This window comes from Thunnus albacares, chromosome 9 (genome assembly GCF_914725855.1).
Source record: "Thunnus albacares chromosome 9, fThuAlb1.1, whole genome shotgun sequence".
In the NCBI taxonomy this organism is placed as follows: domain Eukaryota; kingdom Metazoa; phylum Chordata; class Actinopteri; order Scombriformes; family Scombridae; genus Thunnus; species Thunnus albacares.
In genome coordinates this window covers 33,826,281-33,849,873 of record NC_058114.1, presented here as the reverse complement: position 1 = coordinate 33,849,873, position 23,593 = coordinate 33,826,281, and the positions used below count along the sequence as shown (strand labels likewise).

At 39.0% G+C, this 23,593-nt stretch overlaps 1 protein-coding gene across 12 annotated transcripts in view; it reads right to left on the bottom strand.

The window, feature by feature from the left end:
- Positions 1-23,593, bottom strand: part of ptprfa (protein tyrosine phosphatase receptor type Fa) — a 378,163-nt gene that overhangs the window by 124,694 nt on the left and 229,876 nt on the right. For all 12 annotated transcript variants that reach the window (XM_044360537.1, XM_044360536.1, XM_044360540.1 and 9 more), the window contains exons 7-10: positions 16,025-16,294; positions 11,013-11,594; positions 8,324-8,460; positions 7,019-7,163 (exon numbers count right to left, since the gene is read on the bottom strand). In XM_044360537.1, the coding sequence (XP_044216472.1) occupies positions 7,019-7,163; positions 8,324-8,460; positions 11,013-11,594; positions 16,025-16,294 (1,134 nt within the window). The remainder of the gene's footprint in view (positions 1-7,018; positions 7,164-8,323; positions 8,461-11,012; positions 11,595-16,024; positions 16,295-23,593) is intronic.

The window sequence follows — 23,593 nt, the reverse complement described above, 5'->3', positions numbered from 1 at the left end:
AGCAGCTGGGAGAGATAACACAGAGGACTGTTATCATGCTTGCTTGTGATTCTGGCAGCCCCACTAGAGTGTGTGGACCCAGTGAGGCTACTGTTTGAACAGTGTTGGAGGCTGGTTTGTGTTCGCCTGCTGCAGAGGTGCTCATGATGAGTTGAAAGAGATGTGTGAGAACAGTTGTAAATCCATCACACATACCAGAACCTTTGGATACATCCATGCAGGAGTGCAATAGATCAAAGAGACTGAGATCAATGTGTGGGAGATGCACTGCGGCCGATTAAAGTTGCAAATAGAAACAGGGTTATGAAAAATACCAACATTTGGAATAGAGGTAGGTGTTTTTGAGAGAAAGGGGAATTAAGATTTGAACAGAAAAAAATTAACTCAACACAAAAGGAAAAAAGAGATAAAAACAAAGTGGTGTCATGCAGAGTAAAAGGGCAGATTGTATGGATTGAAGAATTAGGTCATATCTCTGAGACCACTGAGGACTGATTCTCATGATCTATGATTTATTAAAGGATAATAAACCATCTTTTCATGACTGACTGTACCAAAAACTGTGGATCAACACATTTTTTTGAACATCTAAACATTCAAAGCTGGTCTAAAACTATAGTTAAAATATTATAAAAATTACAAACATATAAAGATAAATGGTCAGTGATCCCCACACAGTTCCTTGGTCTGCCAAAACCAATCATGGAGTCCTGTGTTTCTATAGCCAAACCATAACCAAAACCTGTGATGGACAGTGTGCAGTTTGAAACATTAAAGATACACTGCACCAGAGTTAGCTTGAAGCTAATTTGCATCTGTAGTCCCAGACAAAAAACATACAGTAAAAAGCAACCCCCCCCCCCCCCAAAATAAACACACACACAGAACATACCATACAAAATACCATACACCCACAATGTCAATTAGAAATAATGTAAACTGTGCTCAATGGTCACACAGCTGATTGGTTTTGTTTCGTAACCATTCATTTATCTTGGACCCCTCAGATTTATGTTGCAACCCCTGACGCACTGGTTAGGAACTGCTCAGCTAAAATAAGGACTGGACAAAGACTCCACTCTTCATGTTAAGACACATTTGTAATAGGTTCATCTTTGTCTCTGGCTGATGATAATTGATGCATGCCATGTTTTGGAGGGTGATGACCAGATGACCAGTTACTAAACAGTCTGGGTGTAATACAGCAGCCTGATCTCAAAGGAAATTCATCCTTAATGGTACAAAATTAAATGTATGTTTATTGTCTGATATATTCCAAGGAATTGTGTTTCTCTGGGCTCATTACTTTTGTTCAGTCAAGCGAGACCATGAGCAAAACCCCATTTGACTCTGCTCTTAATCAAAATAACCAGCCATACCCTCAACTCTCAAAATGAAGTAAAACTAAAAAATGTACATTTGTAGTATTGTTTGAATTTATGATCTAACAAGGGTTCATGACAGGGAGACTCTCTGTCCAAACTCTTTATATTTCATCCTCTCCAAAAACTATATTTCAAGGTATGATGCAATTACTTTATTAGGGTTCAAACAAAAAAGGGGTAGAACCTGTCTGTGTTTGTGCTGGTTTATTATGATTATGATTAATAATAATAATAACAAAAACAATAATAACAACAACAATAATAATTATAATCATAATAATCATAATCATAATTAATTTGTTTATTTTTCTTGCCGCATTGGCTCCAATTGGCGTGAGCTGAAATGAGGGAAAACCATGACACTTGGCCCAATAACTGGAAATGATGTGCATGTGCTTCCCAAGGAATATGAGCCAAATCGGCCAGATGGTAGTGCTGTAATTAAGGGCCAAAATTCAATTTTCAAAAGACCACGCCCCTCACACCGTAAGTCCAATTGACTCCAAATTTGACACACAAGTCCAGCTCAAGGTGCTCTACAAAAATGCCTCTTGGACCATTAAAGTCTGCCATGATGGATTTTTTGCTAATTTGCATGAACTGAATAACAGTAAAATGAATAGAACTTTTTGGATTTTGACTTTATCAACACCAAACTTGGGATGCAACACTATGGGACTGAGATACACATTTCTATTATAAATGAGCAAGATTGGTCAAAAAACATGACTGCAATCAACCAAAATATCTTTGCAAAGGGCAGAGCTTAGGGAATATTGGGAATAATTCATGCATTTTGAGCCTGACCCATAGGGGGCACCACAAATGCCACAAACATGTATCTGAAAATCCAGGGGACAGAATTTCACCAAAATTGATGTGCATGCTTTAGGGGGGGAGTATTAACCAAAATCTTAAGTGCCATACTGATTGGTGCAAGTGGGCGTGGCAGAACTTTGAGTGTGCAATTAGTGAAATGCTGCAGGATTTTTGATGATGAAACAAATATGTGATTGGTCTCACTCCTTCCTCAAACAGAATTAAACTGGCAGCAGGTGACTTTGCTGTGCTGCTTCCTTCACAAAAAGGTTTGAATCCGCAAATTTCTGCTTGCGGCTATATTTATATTATTAAACATTATAAACTGTAAGTAGACAAGTAGTAAGGGTCCTGATAATTATGTCACTGTTATAAGACTTTGGGAATAATTTAATAATTTAAACCTGGGAAAAACTGAATGCTACCCAATAAATGATTTTGCTTTACACATCTGGCTGGCAACTACCTTTCCAGATCTCTCCAGCTGGGCTTAAATACCTTGTATTTCAACTGTTAATTTAAATACTTGTCTTCAGCTGGTTTTATTCCCTTGCTAAACCAAACTGTTTGACTGACTGCCAGTTGAACATTCACCAATCACTCAGCTCTGTAATGAAGTAACAAAGTTCAGTGCACTGGCTCATCATGTTATGGCTGTATGAATGCAGGGTTAGCACTTTAACTCCAAGCTAAATCCTTTCATAATTTATGGGTTTCTTTGATTTATGAATTATGAATAAAGTAATTAAATAAACATGTTGATTAAAGGGGACCTATTATGCTTTTCCTTATTTTCAGTCATATAAATAATGTTATAATGTCAGATGTCCATATTAAACATGGCCAAAGTGTCAAATAATGAGGTAAACGTATGTAGAAGTAATCTCTGTGAGCAAAAAGCACCAGCTTCAGACTGCTCTGAAGGCTAAGTTTCCAACGGTTTTCTCTAATTTCAGCCCAAGCTGATGTCAGCTCATGACGGATTTCTTTATATGGGCATTTGCTACATGCACAGTGCGCAAGTTCACTGCTCTGCTCCGCTAACATTATGACATTTTTCTATTGTTTTGTGGGTAGTCATGCCGAGCCATGACTCCATTACACAGCACAGCAAAGTAAAATAAGTAGTTTACCTGTTGGAGGTGTGCTGGTTGTCTGCAGCTCTTCATAAAAAATCATCATCACTGTTGCTATTTCTGCTTGTACTATTCCTCCCTGCATTATTTCTAACTGATCTGCGGAACAAAGAGCTCCAAATATGTCCATATCTTGGTGTGTTGTCTGTTTTTTAGTGCTGCTAACGAAGCTCCGCTAATTCTGAGAGGGAGGAACACGTTTCACTTCCTTTAACTTCTTCGAAATAAAAGTTTCCTGTTATTTAGTCATTTAAACGCTCTTAATTTGAAGCAGTAAAGCAGGAAATATCGTGTTTGCATCAGCGGTAACTTCTGAACTTTTAAAATCTGATACAGCTGCCCCTTGGCAGGCTTCCGGAAAGCTGGCCAATCAGAACAGCGTGGGCTCATCGGGAGGCGGGCCTTAAAGAGACAGGAGTTAGGACTGCCTGTTAGAGACAGAGGCTGAACTGAGGGGCTGCATAAAGGGCAAGCATAAGATAAATGAGGAGTTTTTTGAACTGTGGATCATGCAAAGCTACTCCAGTGAAGTCTAGAAATAAAAATATAGAGCTGGAAATGATCATAATAGGTCCTTTTTAAGTATGTTATCTTGCCATCAGTTATTAGAAATGTCATCATTTGCTGTAATTGCTTCCAAGTTGTTCATTACCTAAATTTTATCATCTTTATTTCTTGGTTCAGTTGCTGGGTTTTGGCTGTTTTGTCGCAGGGAGAATCAGGTCCATATAGGGAACATGCTCCCACCTGTGTGTCTCCTTTAATGCGTGATTGACAGTCATCAGTCTAATTAGTGCTGACAGCATGTGACTTCACAACTTCTGAATTATTTTATAGTGCAGGACTATAACAAATAAAACATGTACATTGGGCATAGTTTTCACCACAAAGAGACATAGAAAAGGGATATTATGTGGTGGAAAGTAACTAAGTACATATACTCAAGTACAATTTTGAGCAACTTGTACTTTACTTGAGTATTTCCATGTGATGCTACTTTATACTTCCACTCCCCTACATTTAAGAAATATTGTACTTTCTACTCCACTACATTTATTTGACAGCTTTAGTTACTTTTCAGATGAAGATTTGACACAATTGGTAATATAACAAGTTTTTAAAATACAACACATTGTTAAAGATGAAACCAGTGGTTTCCAACCTTTTTGGCTTTTGACGTCTTACAAAAAGCAGTGTGTAGTCGGGGTCACATGTCACATGTCTATGAGTTGTTAACAGCTCCACCAAATAGTGATTTTTCCCTCTAAACTTCTCACATGCTTTCATTTCAATAAATGTTCAAATGATCCAATATTTCAGCAAAAATCAAAGATTAGAGAAAAAGTCCAAAAACTGAAAACAGATTTGTGTTTCAGAACTTTGTTTTTTCTTCTTTCCTCTCCCATTAATCATCTCACCACCCCTCAGATTTATCTGCTGACCCTTTGGAGGGGCCCGACCCCTAGGTTGGGAACCACTGGACTAAACTAGCTAACTGTATATAAAGTAGTGTAAACTAGCTCCACCTCCAGCAGCTACAACAGTAACATGCTGCTCTAACACTGATGCTTCACTAATAATCTAATGATGTCATATATAATAATATATCAGTCAGAGAGACCAAACCACTACTTTTACTGCAATACTTTAACTACATCAAGCTCATAATACTTATGTACTTTTACTGAAGTAGGATTTTTCATGCAGGATTTTTACTCATAATGGAGTATTTTTACACTGCTGTATTGGTACTTTTACTGAAGTAAAGGATCTGAATACTTCTTCCACCACTGTATTTATGTGCAGCTTGAATTTCAACCAGAACTGAATACAAAGCAATCTGAGCCGGGAACCTGTGTGGCTTAGCAGGCAAAACTGTGGCTCTTTTTGAAATTTTGTGTAGCTCAGCAATGGGTTGAGTTTTTTTCCAAATTTAATGTGAAAGGGCAGTGACCATCGCCTGCCATTGCTAAAAACAAAACAGGCGATGATATTATGATCAGCTCTCTTTTAGTGGTTCTCCTCTGATGTCACTTTTAAAAGCTCCAGATATATACTGTAAATAAACAGAACAAAGTAGGAAGTGATTGGCAGGTAGATGAAAAGATGGAGGGACTTAGACGAACAGGAAGTGACAGCAGTGGTCAGGGTGTTTAGTCCTGTTAGCATGTTTCCTGTCAATGTGTTTAGCTGCCAGAGGAGTGATGAGAGACTGGAAATAAGACCGACTAGTTTGAAACTCTTTTGTTCGCAGTGTGGCTGCTGGCTCAGGGATTTCACTCCTGACAGTTAAAACAAGTGGCTGAGCGAGAGCTTTGATTCCTTCTGGGAGCTGTCATAAATACTGCAGGTTCAAGTCCATATCTCCCAGTGTGCCAGAGAGGCAGAGATGCAATGCTGAATATTCAGTCAGGCTCTGAATTAAAGGTTTTCAGTAGCATTAGTGTCAGTGTGGAACAGTGATCGAACAGCAAAATTCAAAGTCCTGCACATCAGCACACTGTATGCCGTGTTTCGCATGACAAACTATTATTGTGAGGGAACATGACAGTCATGATAAAAGCTGTCTCTCTGTGCAACAGTCTGTTTGTGTTTGCTTGGTCTTAGATCATAATGTGCTGTACGTATCGACTCAGTGCCTTTATTAAACTATTTGTCAAAATGTGCAGTGTGCAATGGCTGGTGATTTGTTACGCAAGGGCAGCAGAAAGAAATATGTAATATCAACCAATACTGCTGTGCATAGGAATCCATTTAGATGTGATGGCTTAGGGAAACAATGGATTTATCGCTGTCAAAACGTGACTTTTTTTTTTCGTTGCCTTTGTGCTTAAACTTTGTAACTGAGTCGCATGTTCAGTAAAATCAAGCACGACGTGACAAAAGTGTGCACATAATAAATGCTAGACTGGTGATTACATTTTGAACTTCAGATTTGCAATTACACAGTTCTGTGAGCTACAGCTACAGCTAGCAGCTCTGTCTGCTGCTAGTATCACTGTGTTGCAATAGTTTGAGCACACACAAATGACCGGTTCAGATGAGGAGGTTCTGCTCAGGCGGGAGTCAGTGTTACAAAGCAAATCTCTGCTTACATTTGTAAAACTGATGGTAAAGAATGACTTCAGAAGCCTCATAAACCTCCAACTTCTCTTTGGAATAGACACTGTCATATTAGTTTGATTCAAAAATCCAAACTGAACTGCAACAAGAATATCAAAAGTACTAAAATAAGCTACAGTTTTATGAAAGATTAAAACTCTGTCTTATCACTTAGGTCACTGCTCTGGTTCCCACCTCATGAGCATTTAGAACATTGCGAAATGAAAATATGTTTCCATCCACCTCTGTATGCACATTATGAGTTGGCACATTGAAATAACAATTGTCATGTTGAACAAAGCCAGAAACATGAGAAAGAAAAGCCTAACATTTGAGAGAAAAAAACAACAATTTGAAAAGTAAAAAAAAACAAAAATTGTAGAATACAAAAGACAGACAAGAGATCATCAAAAACAATACATACAAAAAAGAAAACAGAAAGAAGGAAGTAAAAAAATAACAATAGTGAAGAAACTATACTGAACAGTGATACTGGTCACCCTCATCGATATTTTCAACCAATTGAACCAAGACACAGGTATGAGGGAGACATTATAAGCTTGTATAAAAACTTACTGGACTGGGCAGTCCTGGCCTCAATAGGTGGAGTAAAGACTCCTAAACCCATCTCAGATCGTGCTGCCAGGGAAAACATGTAGAGCGTGTCTGGCTTCAGACCATCAACTGCATAGGAGGCTGCTGGGTTGAAAGTCACATGATGCTGTGGAAAGATGAAATCATGGGATAATGAGACACAGTTATATTTTAGATATTTGGTTAGGAGTGAAAAGGTCAATAGAATATCATATTCTGAAACCAAACCTACTGTAACTCACTGTTAAGCTAACAGATTACAAGTCCTTAATGTGCTCCAAAAAAGCAGTACATTTTTGGAGTGTACTTGGCTTGATGCAGACTTTGAATTAGAACAGTTTGGCCGTGACTGATGACGCTTCACAAGTCCACAACAACACAAGTGCAGACAAGAACGAAGACTGAGAAAGTCCTATTGTTTAGTGTCACTCCCCATCAGAGAATATGAATGTAACGATTGTAATCTCGGTTTTTATTCACCATCATTATCTGAACAAAGTCCACAGTTCAAATCAAAGACTAAAATCTTTTTTATGTGTTTCCCTGAGATGAGTCTGATCAAATAAGAAGGCGCCAAATATTATGTAAAATGGCATCTATAGCATGATGCTGTTTGTTGTAAGGCTGTGTCTGTAGGAAATAAAGGGAAAACTAAACTTGTTGAAGTCATTCTGAGAAATGAAACAAAGCTTAAATGATTCCTGAAGGGACATTGGGGTTTCTGAAGAGCAAACAGCAACAAAATATAAAAGAAAATGGGGCAAAAGGTGTTCTTTCAAACAAAGAACACAAGAGGTGGTAATATAATAATTCATAAAATAAATATATAAATGCAAGTGTGCAAAACTGCTGTAGAACACATATTCACACATATACAGCACGCACACAGTACACAAGCAGAAATATAGAACCTTTAAAGGGATAGGTGGGATTTTTTTAAGCGGGGTTGTAGGAGGTAGTTATCTATAGTCAGTGTATAGTCAGTGTGCATAGGAATACAGAAGTTCTACGGTTGAGAAAATGTAATGCCAAAGGAAAGGGGTGTCTGACGGCAAGGTAAAGCAGTGAAAATATTCTAAATATAGGGTATACTTAAACTGATATTGGCTAAAATAGATTTTGCTGCTGGCCCTGTCCACAACAGTACATTGCTTAGCTTCCTGCCTTATACAGCCCCACTTCAAAAAATCCAAACCATTCCTTTAAGACACAAAAAGGAACTAGAACTGAAATTCATTCCATCAAGCTACCACAATGGAAGGAAAATGTTGTTAAGGTAGTATTTACCTTGTCCCCAGGATTGTTGGCCTCCCAGTAGAGCAGTTCGAAACTAATGATGGGGTCTTGGACAGGCCAAAGCCATGACAGCATGATGCGTGAATCCAGCTCAGCTTCAGCCTCAAAACCAGACGGCTGAGCTGGAACTAGAGGCAGGAGAAAAGACAGAAACAAAGAGACGGAGAGAGTAAAAGACAAGAACAGAGGCAGTTAAGGGTGGATTCAGAAGAGGAAATACACAGTAGGGGGGTCAGAAGATGCAGTAGGTGGCCAGACATTGAGAAAAGGGTATTAGATGAAATGCTGCTGTCAATACTCATCAGTATTCAGAACAGCAACCAAACTGATAAAGTTCCAAGGATGTCATCACCTTAAAATCCTGTAAGGCGATGTCAGTAAACTAAGAGCCAGGGCTTTACTAATGTGTGTTGTGCTAATGTGGTAGGCCACAGTTTCTACAATCACCATTATTTCAGCCAGACTGTGATTTCACTCAGATTATTTGGGTTTACAACTTGCTGCAATCTTTACCGTAGCCAGAAAATCCTAAGTATTAGCCACAACTACTTTTAAATTGAGTTTCTTCTGCAACACTATTAAATCTTATATAAATAGTATTGGCATTTGCATTAATTTGACAGCTGAAAGTGCAGAATGACAGGAAACATGGGTAGAGAGAGGGGCCTGGCATGCAACAAAGGTACAGACCTGAAACTGAACTGCTGACATTGCTCTCCAATTATGTAATTTGAGGGTATAAATTACCACTGCATTCCAATAAATTATCAAAGCTTTTACCCCGATACCTGCCAGGCTTTATGTCCTGGGGTAGTTAAATTACATGAACATTTTGATAAGAAAGATTATTGCCTCTTCACAAATTATACAGAGAGCAACCGGTGCTTAAGCTAATATGTCACATGTTGTGTCTTACAGAGCCCAAGTGGCCAAAACAGACCCAAACTTTATAAACCTTCTTGAACATTATATTAGAAAGTGATATTTAGTCACCTTTGACATTTAAAAATGATCCTAGTCAGTTTCCCACGGTACGGTATAGAAATTATAAATAGAAAACAAAGAGCACCGACATCAGATCAGTTCATGATATTGGTTGATACTCTGACTTCGGTATAAAAAGCAGTATCACAAGATGAAAAAGTATGAACATAACATCACTGTAATATATTGTATAGAGTGAATATATAGCTTCAGGATCAGTGGGGATGGGATGTTTTTCTGTTGAAACCTATATGAGTCATTTTTTTAAACAAATGTCTCCTTGAGCAGATTTTGGTGTAAGTGCTTTGAATAAACCACTGATTCTGAGCTGTTGTCTATAGCTCAGGCAAACAGCCCATTACTCCTGATGATATGATGTAGTGGATGGCCTCATAACAACTGGCATGACGTATTAGAATTTTTTTAATTGCAGTGATCTGCTGATAAAACTGCGGCTAGAAAGACCCTATCCTTCTCACTTCTAGCCAGGCGCAGTAGGCTGAACATTGAAAAACAGGCTTTCTGTGAATGAAATGCTATTATTATTCCTCTATGTGCGGGCAGCCACTTTGTCCTTGAGGTGAGAGACTTTCATATTACATCCTTATAAACCCACACATATACTGTATTCTCCTGAGTATCCGAACAATAAATTGTATGATAAATTGGAAAGTGTTCATCTCAGCTGGTGAATATGACCAGCTGTCTATGAATATGATTCTATAGATTATAGCTGTTTTTTCAGCAATTTCAAAATGATGTGTGTAACATAGTGTGACAACATTTATCTCAGGCAGTTCTGCTGCTACCAATAAGTACTTGCACAAGTCCATCACACAGACACAGACATAACACAAGTACATGTGTAGCCCAAAGAAAACACCCAGGCACAACTCTCTAATTACACAAAAATTATGGAATTCATAGAGGTGTAATTTAGAGATGCCACACACAGTGCAGTAAATGACTGTAACTGTACTGCTGGTTATGTCACACTGTTGGTGTTGCTAGTGTTAAGGCCCCTGAAAACATGCTTTTCAAATTTTAAAGTCTCCCTCAACTCAAAAATGTGTTTTTCTTTTTGTTACTTGGATGTCCCATTTTTTGATGGTCACTGTGCAGAATGACATCATAACTAGTTTGGAGCCAATCATGGTCAAGTATGCAACTTACAAAAGTGTGATGTGATGAGATTGTGATAGTGTCATTACGAAATAAAAAATATTAGATAATGGATTTTTTAAAATGAGGAAGAAGTATACATAATTTTGCCAGTTTTCTCGGGAGTTGATGTAGACCAAAACCAAAAGGAGATACAAACATGACTCCTAATGTTGTGATGTAATGTACAGAGGCAACTCTTTGCTAACATGTATGTCATAAGAACTGTGATGACATGCCTATATTGAGTTTACAGCTTCCACTGCACCAAGTGGCCAAAAAAAGTCACTTAAAGCAGCATTAAGTAACATTGTGAATACAGGAGTTCATATAATGGAGTATTTTTACATTGTGGGATTGTTACTTTTTCTTTAGTAAAGGAAAATGTAGAGGCTGTCAGCTCCTGTGTGTGGGCCAATTATACTGAAGCCTCTAAATTGACGTGATTATAATTTAGAGATGTTAAAATATGATGGTGGCACCCTCAGAGGGTATTTGTGCCAGAGCCCTGCAGCGACAGTCAGCATGTTCTCACCTCCTTGCTGGGTCTTGATCTGCAGAACATCAGAGGGAGGTCCATCACCAACAGAGGTGAAGCCCAGCACCCTCAGGCTGTAGGTGATGTCTGTGGTCAGGCCTGAGATGGTGGTGAGCTGGCTGTCATCTGTGTTGTGTTTCTGCCAGGCGCTGAGCGGGGCGTCATGGTCAGAGCTGTAGTAGACCCGGTAGCCCCGGATTTGCCCATTGGGCTCCTCTGGAGGCTCCCACTGAACCAGCATGGTGCTGGAGCTCAGCATGCGAGCCTGGACGAGAAGAGGAGGTGATGAGGGTGCCTGCTCGCTTGTACGGGTGTCCACGATACCGCTGGGCGGTCCACGACCAACGTTGTTGACGGCCATGACACGAAACTCATATTCGGAGAAGGGACTGAGGCCCCCAATGCTGTACCGGGTGGTCGCCACTCCGTCTACTTCCTGGAAGCCATTGTCAGAAAGTTTGGCACGGTACTGGATCACATAGTAGGACACCGGCTCTGGGTTGCCAGAGTCCCAGGTCAGGGTGACACTGGTGGCTGTAGTTTCTGTCACAACGAGGGAGGTGGGAGGCTTAGGCAGGGCTGTTTGATAGGAGACACAGATGAGACAATCAGATGAACAAGTCTCTCTACAGTCTCCCTCTTTTTCCATCTCTGACATGAGGTCTGGCAGTAGGAACACACAGTGCAGCTCTGAGTACATGGAGCTATTCAACACTGCCAGTCTATCACTTAATTATCATTCAGGAGCCTGTCTCTGTCCTCTCCTCATCTGCACAAGGCCAACAAGCTAAGCATATCTATTATATTGCCAAGCAGATAGCTACATGTATGTAAATCTATCTATCTATCTATAGTCTACCTAACCAATGCAGGATATCAAAAAGTGCATATATTAATGCAGCCACACAACACAGCTTACTGTGCTGAATTTTCTATTTTATACAGAGCCTGGCAGGTTTCATATAGGGGAAAAACTCATTGGTGCACTCAAATGACTCAATTAATGCCCAACACGATATTACGTTAAATGATCTTTAGGGATGTCAAAGATAACAAAATGTTTTTAATAGGGAAAATCAGATTGTCCATGATGGTCTGATAACTAAGTATATCTGCAGCTTACTGACAGCAGCCAAACTGGACCAGTATTACTGAAATATCATTCAGTGTATTTTCAGAACTGTATAAAAAAAAGAGTGTTGAGGGGACATTGGTAATGAATGTGATAGTCTAAAATTTATTAATATGATGGAAACAATTCAGTATTTGCTGGCATCTCAGTACCAAAACATAGCTGCTAGCCTGCTGCTAACACTCTGGTATTCCTCCATAACTGAGCAGAGTATCCACAACAAAACTGTACTGAACTGTAAATCCCCTTTCTACTGCTACAGTAACACGACATGCCACCGTGATTTGAGTGTTAATGTTACTACTGTGTAAAATATTGAAAATTGTCAGGTCATGGACAATCTGATCTAAATTAATCACTTCATTTTAATGCAGTTTGATGAATGCAGTTGTGATTTTAGACAGAGAAACTTTTGCCTGTCACTTAAACATTTTTTAAAATGTCAGTAATATGTTTATGTTCTGCAAATTATTAATTCAAGAGCAGGAATTCAGTAATTTAAGATCAAAATTTGTAATTTGGTCACTTTGATGAGTTATTTTTCTCCATGACTGCTGTAAGGTAAGACTGCAATAATAACATAAAAAATCTGCACTTTGCTTTAGGTTGCTTGGCCTTAATCTGTTTTTACTTGAACCTAAATAGTTGAATTGGACCTTACACTTAATGTATTGCCAAAATGTAAATATAGATGTTGTAAATTAAATTCCATTAATTGCTGTGATGAAACTGACAAATGATTAATTCAAGGACACGATGTTCAGTACTTTGAGAGCAGAAATTAGTAATATGTGCACACAAATGAATCAGTTGAGAACATTAAACAGTATTTGTGCGCAAAAAAAAAAAAAAATAAATAAAATTCTCCATGCCACCTGCCACGCTCTCTGGTGTAGTAAAAAAATGTGTTGAGTTATGTGTGTGTTTTCAAGTGAGATCCAGCAAGGAACTGATTTCTATACAGTATGTATTTTCTTCCCCCTGCAGTGTCAGTATGGGGAGTCATTTCACTTTATTACAGACCTGTAGTCAAAGAAAAAATGGTAAAAGAGTAAAAAGAGCAGAAAAAAGAGAACTGCCTTCCATAGTTGAAGCTCATTTCAGAATTTCATCATAATGAGGTTGTCTGTGGAGTAAAAACAGTCCATTCAAGAATAATGAGTAATATAGTAGAACCAGTCAACTCTCATATTGCACCATACTGTATCACATAAAATGTATATCATAAATGTAATGTGAATTTAAAAATAGCTCAGCTTGTAAAAATGCTGGTGGCCTGGACATTGAGCAGCTGAAGTGCAAATGGATGTGCTGAAGTAAGAAGCAGAGCACTGGGGTGTGTATAAATGCTCACAGGCTGCCATTTAGGATGAACCGCTGCAACCAGAGGCTTTTAGCTCCAACCCTCTGCTGCTCCATTCTTGACATCTGCTTTATTAACATGCAGTGCATCCAACACTACTTCTTCTTCCTTACAAACATGTGAAACCCAGCAGGCTGTGGCTGAATGAAGCTGCAACATTCTGTCTCACAATGTTCACATAAATCTACTACTGTAAAGCTGGAATTCCTGTGATATTCCTGTGATCTGGAAAAAGAGCTCTTTTAACTGTTGCTCATAAAACATTTAAAGGCATTATAAGAATATTATTAACAACTATAGGGTACATTGATACCTTTTTTAGAACCAGTCAATTACCAAGTACTTACTGATGCACATCTGCTGAACAGTCCTGGTTTAATTAGTTCATTGTCAGCAGTATAATGTGAAATTAAACTATTTGTTACAATCATAATCATATTTTGTTTCCTTCAATATATGATGTATTTTTTCCCTAGTTCATGAATGAGTGGGTTAATGTATGTGATGTGCTGTGAGAACTTCAAATAAGTGTCAGTCCAAACAGGGACATGATTGGTTCGGAGGATGACAGATCCCACAGGTGATTGGCACGACCCAAATGACAGCTAACTATATGAGGGGCCGAGGTGCTTGCTCATGTTCCAATCAAGACATGCCAGTTGAACTCTTTGCTGTGCTGATGGCTCTGGGGGTGCGCTCAGAATTTAATCTTGTTTTCTCCTGTTTATGTTACTTAAGAAGGTTAAGTTCTGGTAATTTGTTTTCTTTAATTTTGTTATATTTCTTACACTGAAAAAAACAGTTAGTGGTGGAGGACAAATATTGGAAAATTGGAATTAACCTAAAATGAATTGTTTCTAGGAGTTATATTGTAGCATCCATACGTAGGCGTGTAAGCAAAGCTCCCAGCATTGAGTTTTACATTGTGTTCTACAACATTTCCACTGTTTCCACCTTTCCATTGTTGGGAATGAATGCAGTTATACCATGAATGATGTGTGCACGATTGATGAGCTGCTCCCCCAATGTCGGTGCATATAGTGGGACTCAGGTAAAGAGTAGATTGGTCATCAATTCCATAATTAGTGGGAAAAACTTCTGTTGTCCAGTTGGGACACTGACCTTCAAATTGCTCTTGATTAATAGGCAAGAGCTTGCAAAGCATGGTAACTGTGAAAATCACCAATACTGCACATGGTTATAATTTTCCCAACCATGTAATAATGGCTAAAATGTGCCTTTACTTAACACAGTCAGTTTCAGTGAAATTAATGGAAATAATTTGATTCAACTTGAATATACACTCACTGAGACTTTATTAGGAACGCCTGTGTAATCTAATGCAATCCAATACAACAGCTCTGCCATAAATTCTACTTTTACCAAGCTCATACATTTTCAGTTTTTGTTTTTTTACATTTCACTAGCAGTAAGATTTTTCTGCATTTTTACCATTGCAACCCTCTTTCCAATGAGTGACAGCTCTCTCCACTGCTGCACTGCTCCAACAGAGCTTTACTTATATAGAGAATGGGGGTGTGGTAGAACGCTAATTACCAATAGTGGACACGTGCCTGTCAATTTAGCATCATTCTGATTCACTAACATATGCAGAGTGGCCGGTCCACATGTGCCATGAATCCAGCAGTAATTTTGCACTTATTTTGTGCACAAAGTAAGAACATTTCTTTGCACATATTAGTGAATGAAGCCCATGATCTGGAGGAGCTGTATGTGTGAACGCAAATGTCTGAATTAGTTGGTCCAGACATTAAACAGACTTTACCCTGCCAGCTCCCTAGTACAAAGTCCATGTAATGTCTGATTGAGCCCATGTGTGAATACAGCAGCTCATTTTCTGGAGAATTCACAGCAAGCAGGTGGGCATGTTGATGAAGTTTCTATCATGTGGCTGGCGCTAGATAAACGCAGCAGGCCAACTAAGCTGCATTGGTTTGACTGGGCCTGAATGCTCCGCTGTGAAGCTAGTGCTAAGGGGGAAAGGACATGTTGTGATTTCTCATAAAATAAAGCCATTTTATTTCTGATGAGAAGCTTAAAATGCTGAATTACAACTGCAGTGTACTTTTTGCATCATGTCATGCCTCGTGCACCCCTCGCCTAAACCAAACAGAGTATTTCCAGTAGGTGAGAACATATCTGACATGGACAATCTCCTGCTATGTGCTACATGTGTGAAAGGGAAACTCCATAAAATGTCCAGATCTGATTCTCCAGAAATTGTCTGGAGTTCATATGTGAAAACTGCTTCATAGTCTTCATTAGCTACATAGGTATTAGTAAGAAGACCTTTGATCCAGTACTGAAAGTTTTGCATCACAAAAAACATCTTAAATGACATACAAAAGTAAATAACATTAATAACACTTTTTATTGAGCCTTACTCCCAACAAATGTATTTATTTATATGTTTATTCAAAAGGTCCACTGTCCTATATAAGACCGAAGTCTACCCAGACACATATCCACCCACAGCAACAGAGTGTTTCTGACCTTTGACGGTGATCTGGGCGGTGGTCTCAATCATGCCCAGGGAGGAAATGGCCACGCAGGTGTAGTTGGCTGACTGGCGGATGTTGGTGAGCTCCAGGACATTGCGGCCAATGGGCATCTCTTCCTCCCTGGTCAGCTCCACCTCGCCACTCATCCACTTCACATAAGGCATGGGAGCGCCAACCGCTACACAGGTCAGGTTGACACTGCCGCCAGGCATCACCTCGTGATTGGTGGGGGGGATGGAGAAACGAGGAGGTACACGACGAACTGCAGGGGTAAAGAGAGGGGGCGTGAGAGGACAGCGAGGAGGAGGGGTTAGGAAAGGGGAATCACTGGACCACTGGGCTGACTCCATGTTTGACTGGCCTGGCTTGTACTGTGCACCAGTATGTGTGAACTAGTCAGGGTGGATGATCCTGGTGGAGAACAAGGCAACTATTACCACTTTGTTCGTTACTATGAAATGCTGTGTCCATATAACATTAGCTCTCTATTAGTTCTAAAACTCAGGGTTTTTCCTTTAATGTCTATTTATTTTTTATTTACTCATTTTTTGAATTGTTTAAATACATATTTATTACTTATTTTTAAGTACCTAGTAATAGTAGTTTTTAGTGCCTTGCATATTTTGTAATGCACTTACTCTGCTGTCACTGGACATGTTTACATGTACATAGGTATTGTGGTTTTGAGTCTCATCCTGATTTTGATCATATTTTGGATATGACATTTACATGGAATGCAGACTATTCATCTCCAGGTTTATGATATGTCTGTGGGACTGCAGACAGCTTTGTCTTCACATCCAGCAAATCTGCTATTTCTGTACCAACCGAATTACCTCAACAGTTGAGGAAGAACTCTGTTTGGTTTCACGCTGCCTGGACTCTGTTTACCACTCTGTAGGCTTTGGCTTCTCCATCTATTCGTCAGTAATGACAGACCAGAGCGACAATACAATGTATCCTCAGCATTACTGGTGCCAAACAAAGTGTCATACAGCACCTTCGAGAGTAGCCATTCAGAAGCAGGTAGAAACACTTTTGACATCAGATGTGGTGATTGGAACTAGTTTATGTGAAGCATACTGGACCCTGTAGCCATGTGGCTTAACTGCTCTTTCAAAAGCATCTTGGTGTCATCAGTGACAGCCCTCTTGCAGAGACACTTCCCCTCAGTCTGGTACTAAAGGATTTATTTGACTTGTCCTCTTAAAGGCCCAAGATGTTGATATGGCATTACCTGATATGATACCAGCTCTTCTCTACTAGGTGTAGCAGTTAAATTAGGTTGCAACATGTTCACTTGGAAAAGGGGTAAATTGAGAGACTGTGTCTGAGGTGTGAAGCTGGATTTCTCTGGAGTATCTGGGGTTTCCTGCTGGGCTGAAGGGATTAAAATGCACCTGGAGTCTGCTGTGCTGCTAGTCGGAAGCATTTCCATCACATCCTGAGGCACTGAGTGTGCTGGAGAGAATACTGAAGGCTTCTCCTCCATTGTTAGCTCTCTTCCTTAGAAATCTCCTTAAGTGCTGGGATCTGTTTCCTCATTACACTGCATCTGAATTAGTGCAACAGTACTGTGGGAGCATTAAATATGCAGACGGCTCTGTTGCATAAGTGAAGTCCTCGCTCCCTGACTTAGCCAAGCACAGAGTCTTGAAATCTGACTCACAAAGTGTGATTTAAGCTGTGGGCTGGAGTATGGGTGTGAGGAGCTTACACTGTGGATCAGAGGCTTTTCTAAGGGTTTCGTCTTGGTTAAAGTAAAGAAGAGGAAGAGCAAGGTAACAAATTCTCTCGCTCTACTTTTTGGCGTAAAAAAATCTGATGTAATATGAGAAGAATTGGGGCTGCAGTTGATAAGTGGAAAGCAGTAGAAACAAGAAGTACAGTGTGTTTGGCTGAACAGTGTCTGAGTTTTGGAGTATAAGGGTGTAAAAATTGTTGCAGTGACAGAGGAGAGAATGCCATTTTTTAGGTTTTGCTCATACAAGAAGAGCATTGTCTGCTGGCATGGCACACAGCAGGCTCTGAAAGGAGGATGTTTATTTAGAGGCTTTGTTTAAAGGTCCAATAATGTCAAATATGATTTTTACAGGCCCATAGCACAGGTATTTCTTTTCAGGTCAATACTGTTATTAATCAATATTAATGACTCAGTGTTACTTCAAGCTGAGAATTCTGATTTTCAAAACTTGTCCTTGAAACCAAAAGCTCAACCTCATGGAAACAAAGCAGTGTTTTATGCTATTATTATTTGTATTTTTTTCAATTGACACATAGTATTGTCTGCTTAGTGGGCATTATTTCACTTCTTCATTAGAGGTTAGGACTCTATTTCTGTTGTAATTAGTTAGCATACATCTGGGATGAAAATAGACAAGATCAACTACAGGCCATCTCTCTATCGTCCATCTCATTTTGTACCATGTCAGTGTACAGCTGAGGCTGATGGCAACATGATTAGTTTTGCAGGCATTTGGTCATAAACCACAGTATTGGTTGAAAGTTTGTCCTGATGATGGTGCCAGTGGAAAAGTCAGGGGAAGTTATTACAAATCATCCTGAGGGAGACCAAAGAGGGGGACCATCTGACCAACCATCCAACTACTATCCATAGAACCCAAAAAGCAATGTATGTTTGGCTTATCATGATTCAACTACTTGTAGCCCATTAATAGTTAATAATATAGTTAAATTAATTAACATTATTATAATATTGTTAGTGTGCTTGCTTCAGCTAAGCACATATGTACAGTTAACAGTTGTAGTTAATTCTATTATCATAATTATCTATTGTCTATTTAATTATGACCTCATTACATTATGGGGTTTTGTTTAGTTTTTGTGCTTTTTGACATGATACATTTAATGATAAAAATGTTTATCTAAAGTATATCATGTGGCATGAAATCTCCTTCATGCCACAGGATTGACAACTAATTGCCTTTAATAAAAAAGAAAAGATTTTTTTAAATGAATGGTGGTTTCAAACCTAAAAGTATTCAGAAAATCAGGATTTCATGTACCATTCTTGTACTGTGTGGCATGGGACAGTAATATGATGTGGGTAGTAAATTTGTAGCAGGTGCACAGTAAAGGCCAGGCTTTGACATTTCATTTCCTCATTGATCTTCCAACACGCACAGATGGCCTGTCTCTAATGTGGCCAGTAGGAAGTGTTTCCCAGCAACATTTGCTTGTATCTCTTGCGTTTAAAGCAAGACTGGCTCTGACTGAAGTGCCAACTGTAAATAATAATTACATTTTACTGTCTATGTGCCAGAGAAGAGTTTGAATAGGATTCCTTAAAGTTTGGATGATGGCAGGGGAATGACAAAGCCTTGTGTGTGTGTTGGTAAATGGAAACACTAGAGCCAGGAATACATCAGATATTTTACTGATATACATCATAACATTGAAATTACCTGGTGATATCCTTACCACAGCAAAGTAGAGGTGAAGGGCATTACATTAGGATGTATTAACCTCAGCTGGCCAGCAGTTGCATCAGTACAGTTTCTCCAAAGTACTGAATTGGAATATTGGATTAAAACTATTGAATCCTTAACAAAAATTTTAGTTTTACATGACATGACATGAATGCAATATGAAGTATGTAGCATTTGTAGCATTCACATACTAATCATCCTGACAGGATCGCAGTAAAATGTGATGAAAGCAAGTCAGCTAACATAATGCACAATGGGAGGTTATTTAAGGTACCTGGTTGTAGAGCAGTAGCAGTGCAAATATCCTCCCACATATTTAATACACATGTAGTCTATTATCTCCAGAGCTACCTAGATTTTTTAATATGTTTATTGATTTAGTTTTTATGATACATACATTCTTTCAAAATATTTTTTTGTGCTTATTTGAAATATCTTTTAGTTCTCTCACAAAACTTCTCTCTGGCATTGCAGGGGGTGTGGTACATAATGTGGAACACATCGATGTTCTTAGATGGCCTGAGGTACTGTGTCCAGGTCATGGAATATTCTCAATAGGACATTAAGACTGATTCTATCTTTGTGTAATATGCTACAAGTCTTAAATCTGCAAAACTCTAACAATCTGTGCTCCAAGTGCAATAATATTCATGTTTACAACTAATGCTAACATCAAAGTACTGTCTGTTATTTCACACTTGTATGTACAATACCAGCCAAAGTCATTCAAGTGAATGGGAAAGTGTGTCCAAGCCTTTGACTGTTGGTGTAAACCTGGAGCTAACTTTAACATTTCATGTGTATTTAACCCTGGGCTAACATCAAGCCCTGTTTAGATTGAGGTGGAGCTGTCCAGCCTGCTGTGGTGCTGATTTCGATTCACATGCAGCAGCTTGCTTTTCTAAGTTGCAGTCTTGTTTCACTCCATGCAACATACTTTTTGTCCATGAATGAATGTACACTTTGTACTATCAAACTTTCAGAAGAAGCCAGAGGTAGTACAGTGCAAAGCCACTGTTTTTAAAGTCACAAGTTTTGACTATGAAGTTTCAAGTCCAAAACAAGTCATTATGTCCCCTTCATCAAATCTACTGCCATTTTAAACTTTTAAACAGACATATTTACAGAAATAATGAATGTTCTCTATATCTGGACATGATAATGAGATATCATCTGTTGTCTGTCTGCTGGTCTGTACAGCCAAACTTTCCACCTGTTTGTGAAACATGATTAGCTGCTGTCAGATTTATTTAAAGTATATTACTGTTCCACCAATCCCCCTACCAATCACATCCCAAGACCACCAACCTTATATTGACTGGACTTATCCATCCATTCATTTTCTGCTGCTTATCAGAGTCCAGGTTACCGTGGCAGCAGACTAAGCAAAGTAGCCCAAGGTAGTCCTTTTTCATTGCCTCATCCTCCGGCTTTTCATGGGGGATCTTGAGACATTCTTTGTCTTTTCTTTGTCTTTTTACTGTATATATATTCTTTATGTGTAGATATTTGATTATTTTGCACTTGCCATGGGAATATAAGACATTTGGTTTGATTCAAATCAGGTAACACTGAGATGCTTGATTGTTAATTAAAATTAATTAAATTGAACAAAGTACAACGGCTCTACTTACTGAGGCTGTATGATATCAATGTGCTGGCCAGCACTGAGGGAATCATCATGTTACAATATTAGTCAATTAGAAACCATGAAGTTACCCATGGACATGGAAGATGGTCACAATGCGATGGCAATAGTTTATTGAGTCAGAAGTTAAAACTGATGTTATTATTGCTACTGTTGGTCTGGACAATGGCCTGATCGGTGGATGACTCAGGTGCTAACACCAGGAGTGAGACAGGGGTGAGAATTTGTCACTTAGTCGCCACGATGACATTTAGGAGCAACAGATGCACATTAGGAGTAGCTGATAGTTAGAATGCAGACAAACTCTTATCTTTATTGGCATGCCAGAGAAGAGAGACGAGAGAGGGGGGAGGGGGGCACTGAGAAGATTTGGGAAGCCAAGTCCTGATAAAGAAAAAGCTGGAGTTGTAAGAGAGGCTAAGCTGGGTGGGAAAGCAAACGTCTGTATGCATTGTGAGGGAAGTCATGCAGCAGTGTGGGTGGAGAGGCAACAGCATGCTTACTGCATGATTCACAGGCAGGGATTAAGCATATTGAATTAAGAATGTCCTTTAAGACATCTCTGGGAGAAGGAACTTAGTCTTCAACTGGACTGATGACATCTCTTCACATCTAATGATGCTCACTGTATATTTTCTTTTAGATTCATCCTTCCCAGTTGGTACTGTTGGTTAAACTTTCATACAGCTTCATCACACAGCTTTTATACTACAGCTACTTCTAAAACACAGAAAGACAGTTGAGCCTAAATGTAAGATTTTCTTTTCATGAATAGAATACAATTCTCTACATCATTTTTGTAGCTTTTTCATGACATTTGACCACATCAGGAGAGAGTAATACATTTGTCCTGCTGATGTCATTTTCAAACGACTCAAGATCTAAATGTATAAGAGCTGTTATTTCTGAAAGTCAACAGAAATCTGTACAGCTGTGTCAGTCTCATCCACACTTGTCACCATTTGTCTGCCTAATTTTTTGTCAATTATATATATTTATAAATTTCTATATTTTTCATGCATAGCTAAAGACTGAGCTAGCAATGTAGAAAGATGACATCTCCATTTTTGATCCTGCCTACAAAGCAACCTGACCAAAACTGTAACTGTAAACAGGATTAAGACATCATCTTCCTGCATAGCTTGCTAGCTAGCTACATCCACAAAACATAGCCACAGAAAAATGGCCATAAAAAGGAAGCAAGCATGGAATAGAATGATGCAGTCGACTTACAGAAATTACAACTGACCAGTCGGAGCTTTGAAAGTGTCCCGAATTTTTTATTTCATCAACAAAGCTCTAACTTGGTTGACTGTTTCTGTAACTGGGGTCGTCATCCATCAATGAGCACAACACCAGAACTATTTATTCAGAGGTGGGGAACCTGGCTGTGGTACCCCACAGATCTTGTTTTAAAAAGTTGACTATTACTTTTAACAGCAAAACTAAACTCAACAATGACTGGATCTATTTTCACGCAGAACAAAGAAACTGTAGTCTCACCTAAACTATCTGGATGGATAGAGGAGAAATTTTTCTTGAGGGACTTTTTGACTGACGTGTCCCTTTCCGTGTGTTAGGAGTATTAAAAGAAATTCTGTTCAAAAATTCAGCTTTATGGTATTCACAGTGTTTGATGCAACTCTGTGCTGACATGATGTCAGAAAAACAACTTGCCTCTTAGAAACCTTTCTCTAATTCTTTATTCATGTCCAACTTATGGACCATTCCCTTTCAGTTTTTTTGCAGTAATATTACGCTGGAATTTCTGACTTTTTCAGATATTGTAAATACAGCATAATTTGTTTTTACAAAATGTACCAGAGTTATTCATCTTCTAAAGTAGTAATTGGACCACTCAGGAGCTTTCATATGATACTTTCTAATGTTGTGTTCACGCAAATGCAAAGCTAATTTTTCATGCAGCACAATTACATACAAAGTCAATGCAAAGACATGAAAAGACGCAAATTATCTGAATTATGTGGATTATGTGATACAAATACACAAATCGCACGATGCAAATATATGAAATTTGCACCATTCGTGTATGTGCGCCAGTTGAAAATGTTCATCTTGAGCAAAAACCTTGTGCATATCATGGGGCCTTGCAGAGTGTTGTGTGTGGAAAGCTGGAGGGATGGAGCCGCTGCTCACAGACAGACAGCTGCTATGTGCCGGGGAGCTCTGGAGGAGGGAGCCAGGAGCAGAGGCGGACCTTCTGGAGGAATAACGTCCGGAGTCACACCAGATTCTGCTCTGATCCAGAGCCATTTACAGGAGAACTCAGAGTTTATTTTTTAAACTTTCGGGATTAAAATGTGAATTTATCTTCACTCTCGCTTCTAAACCTGTCTGCAGCAGCCAGTCATGGAGGTGCTGACCTCCACTGTCACGTTGTGTGTTATAATGTAATTAGTATCTCTTCATCCATACTGGCTGCTGACTAGAGGGGAAAAGTACT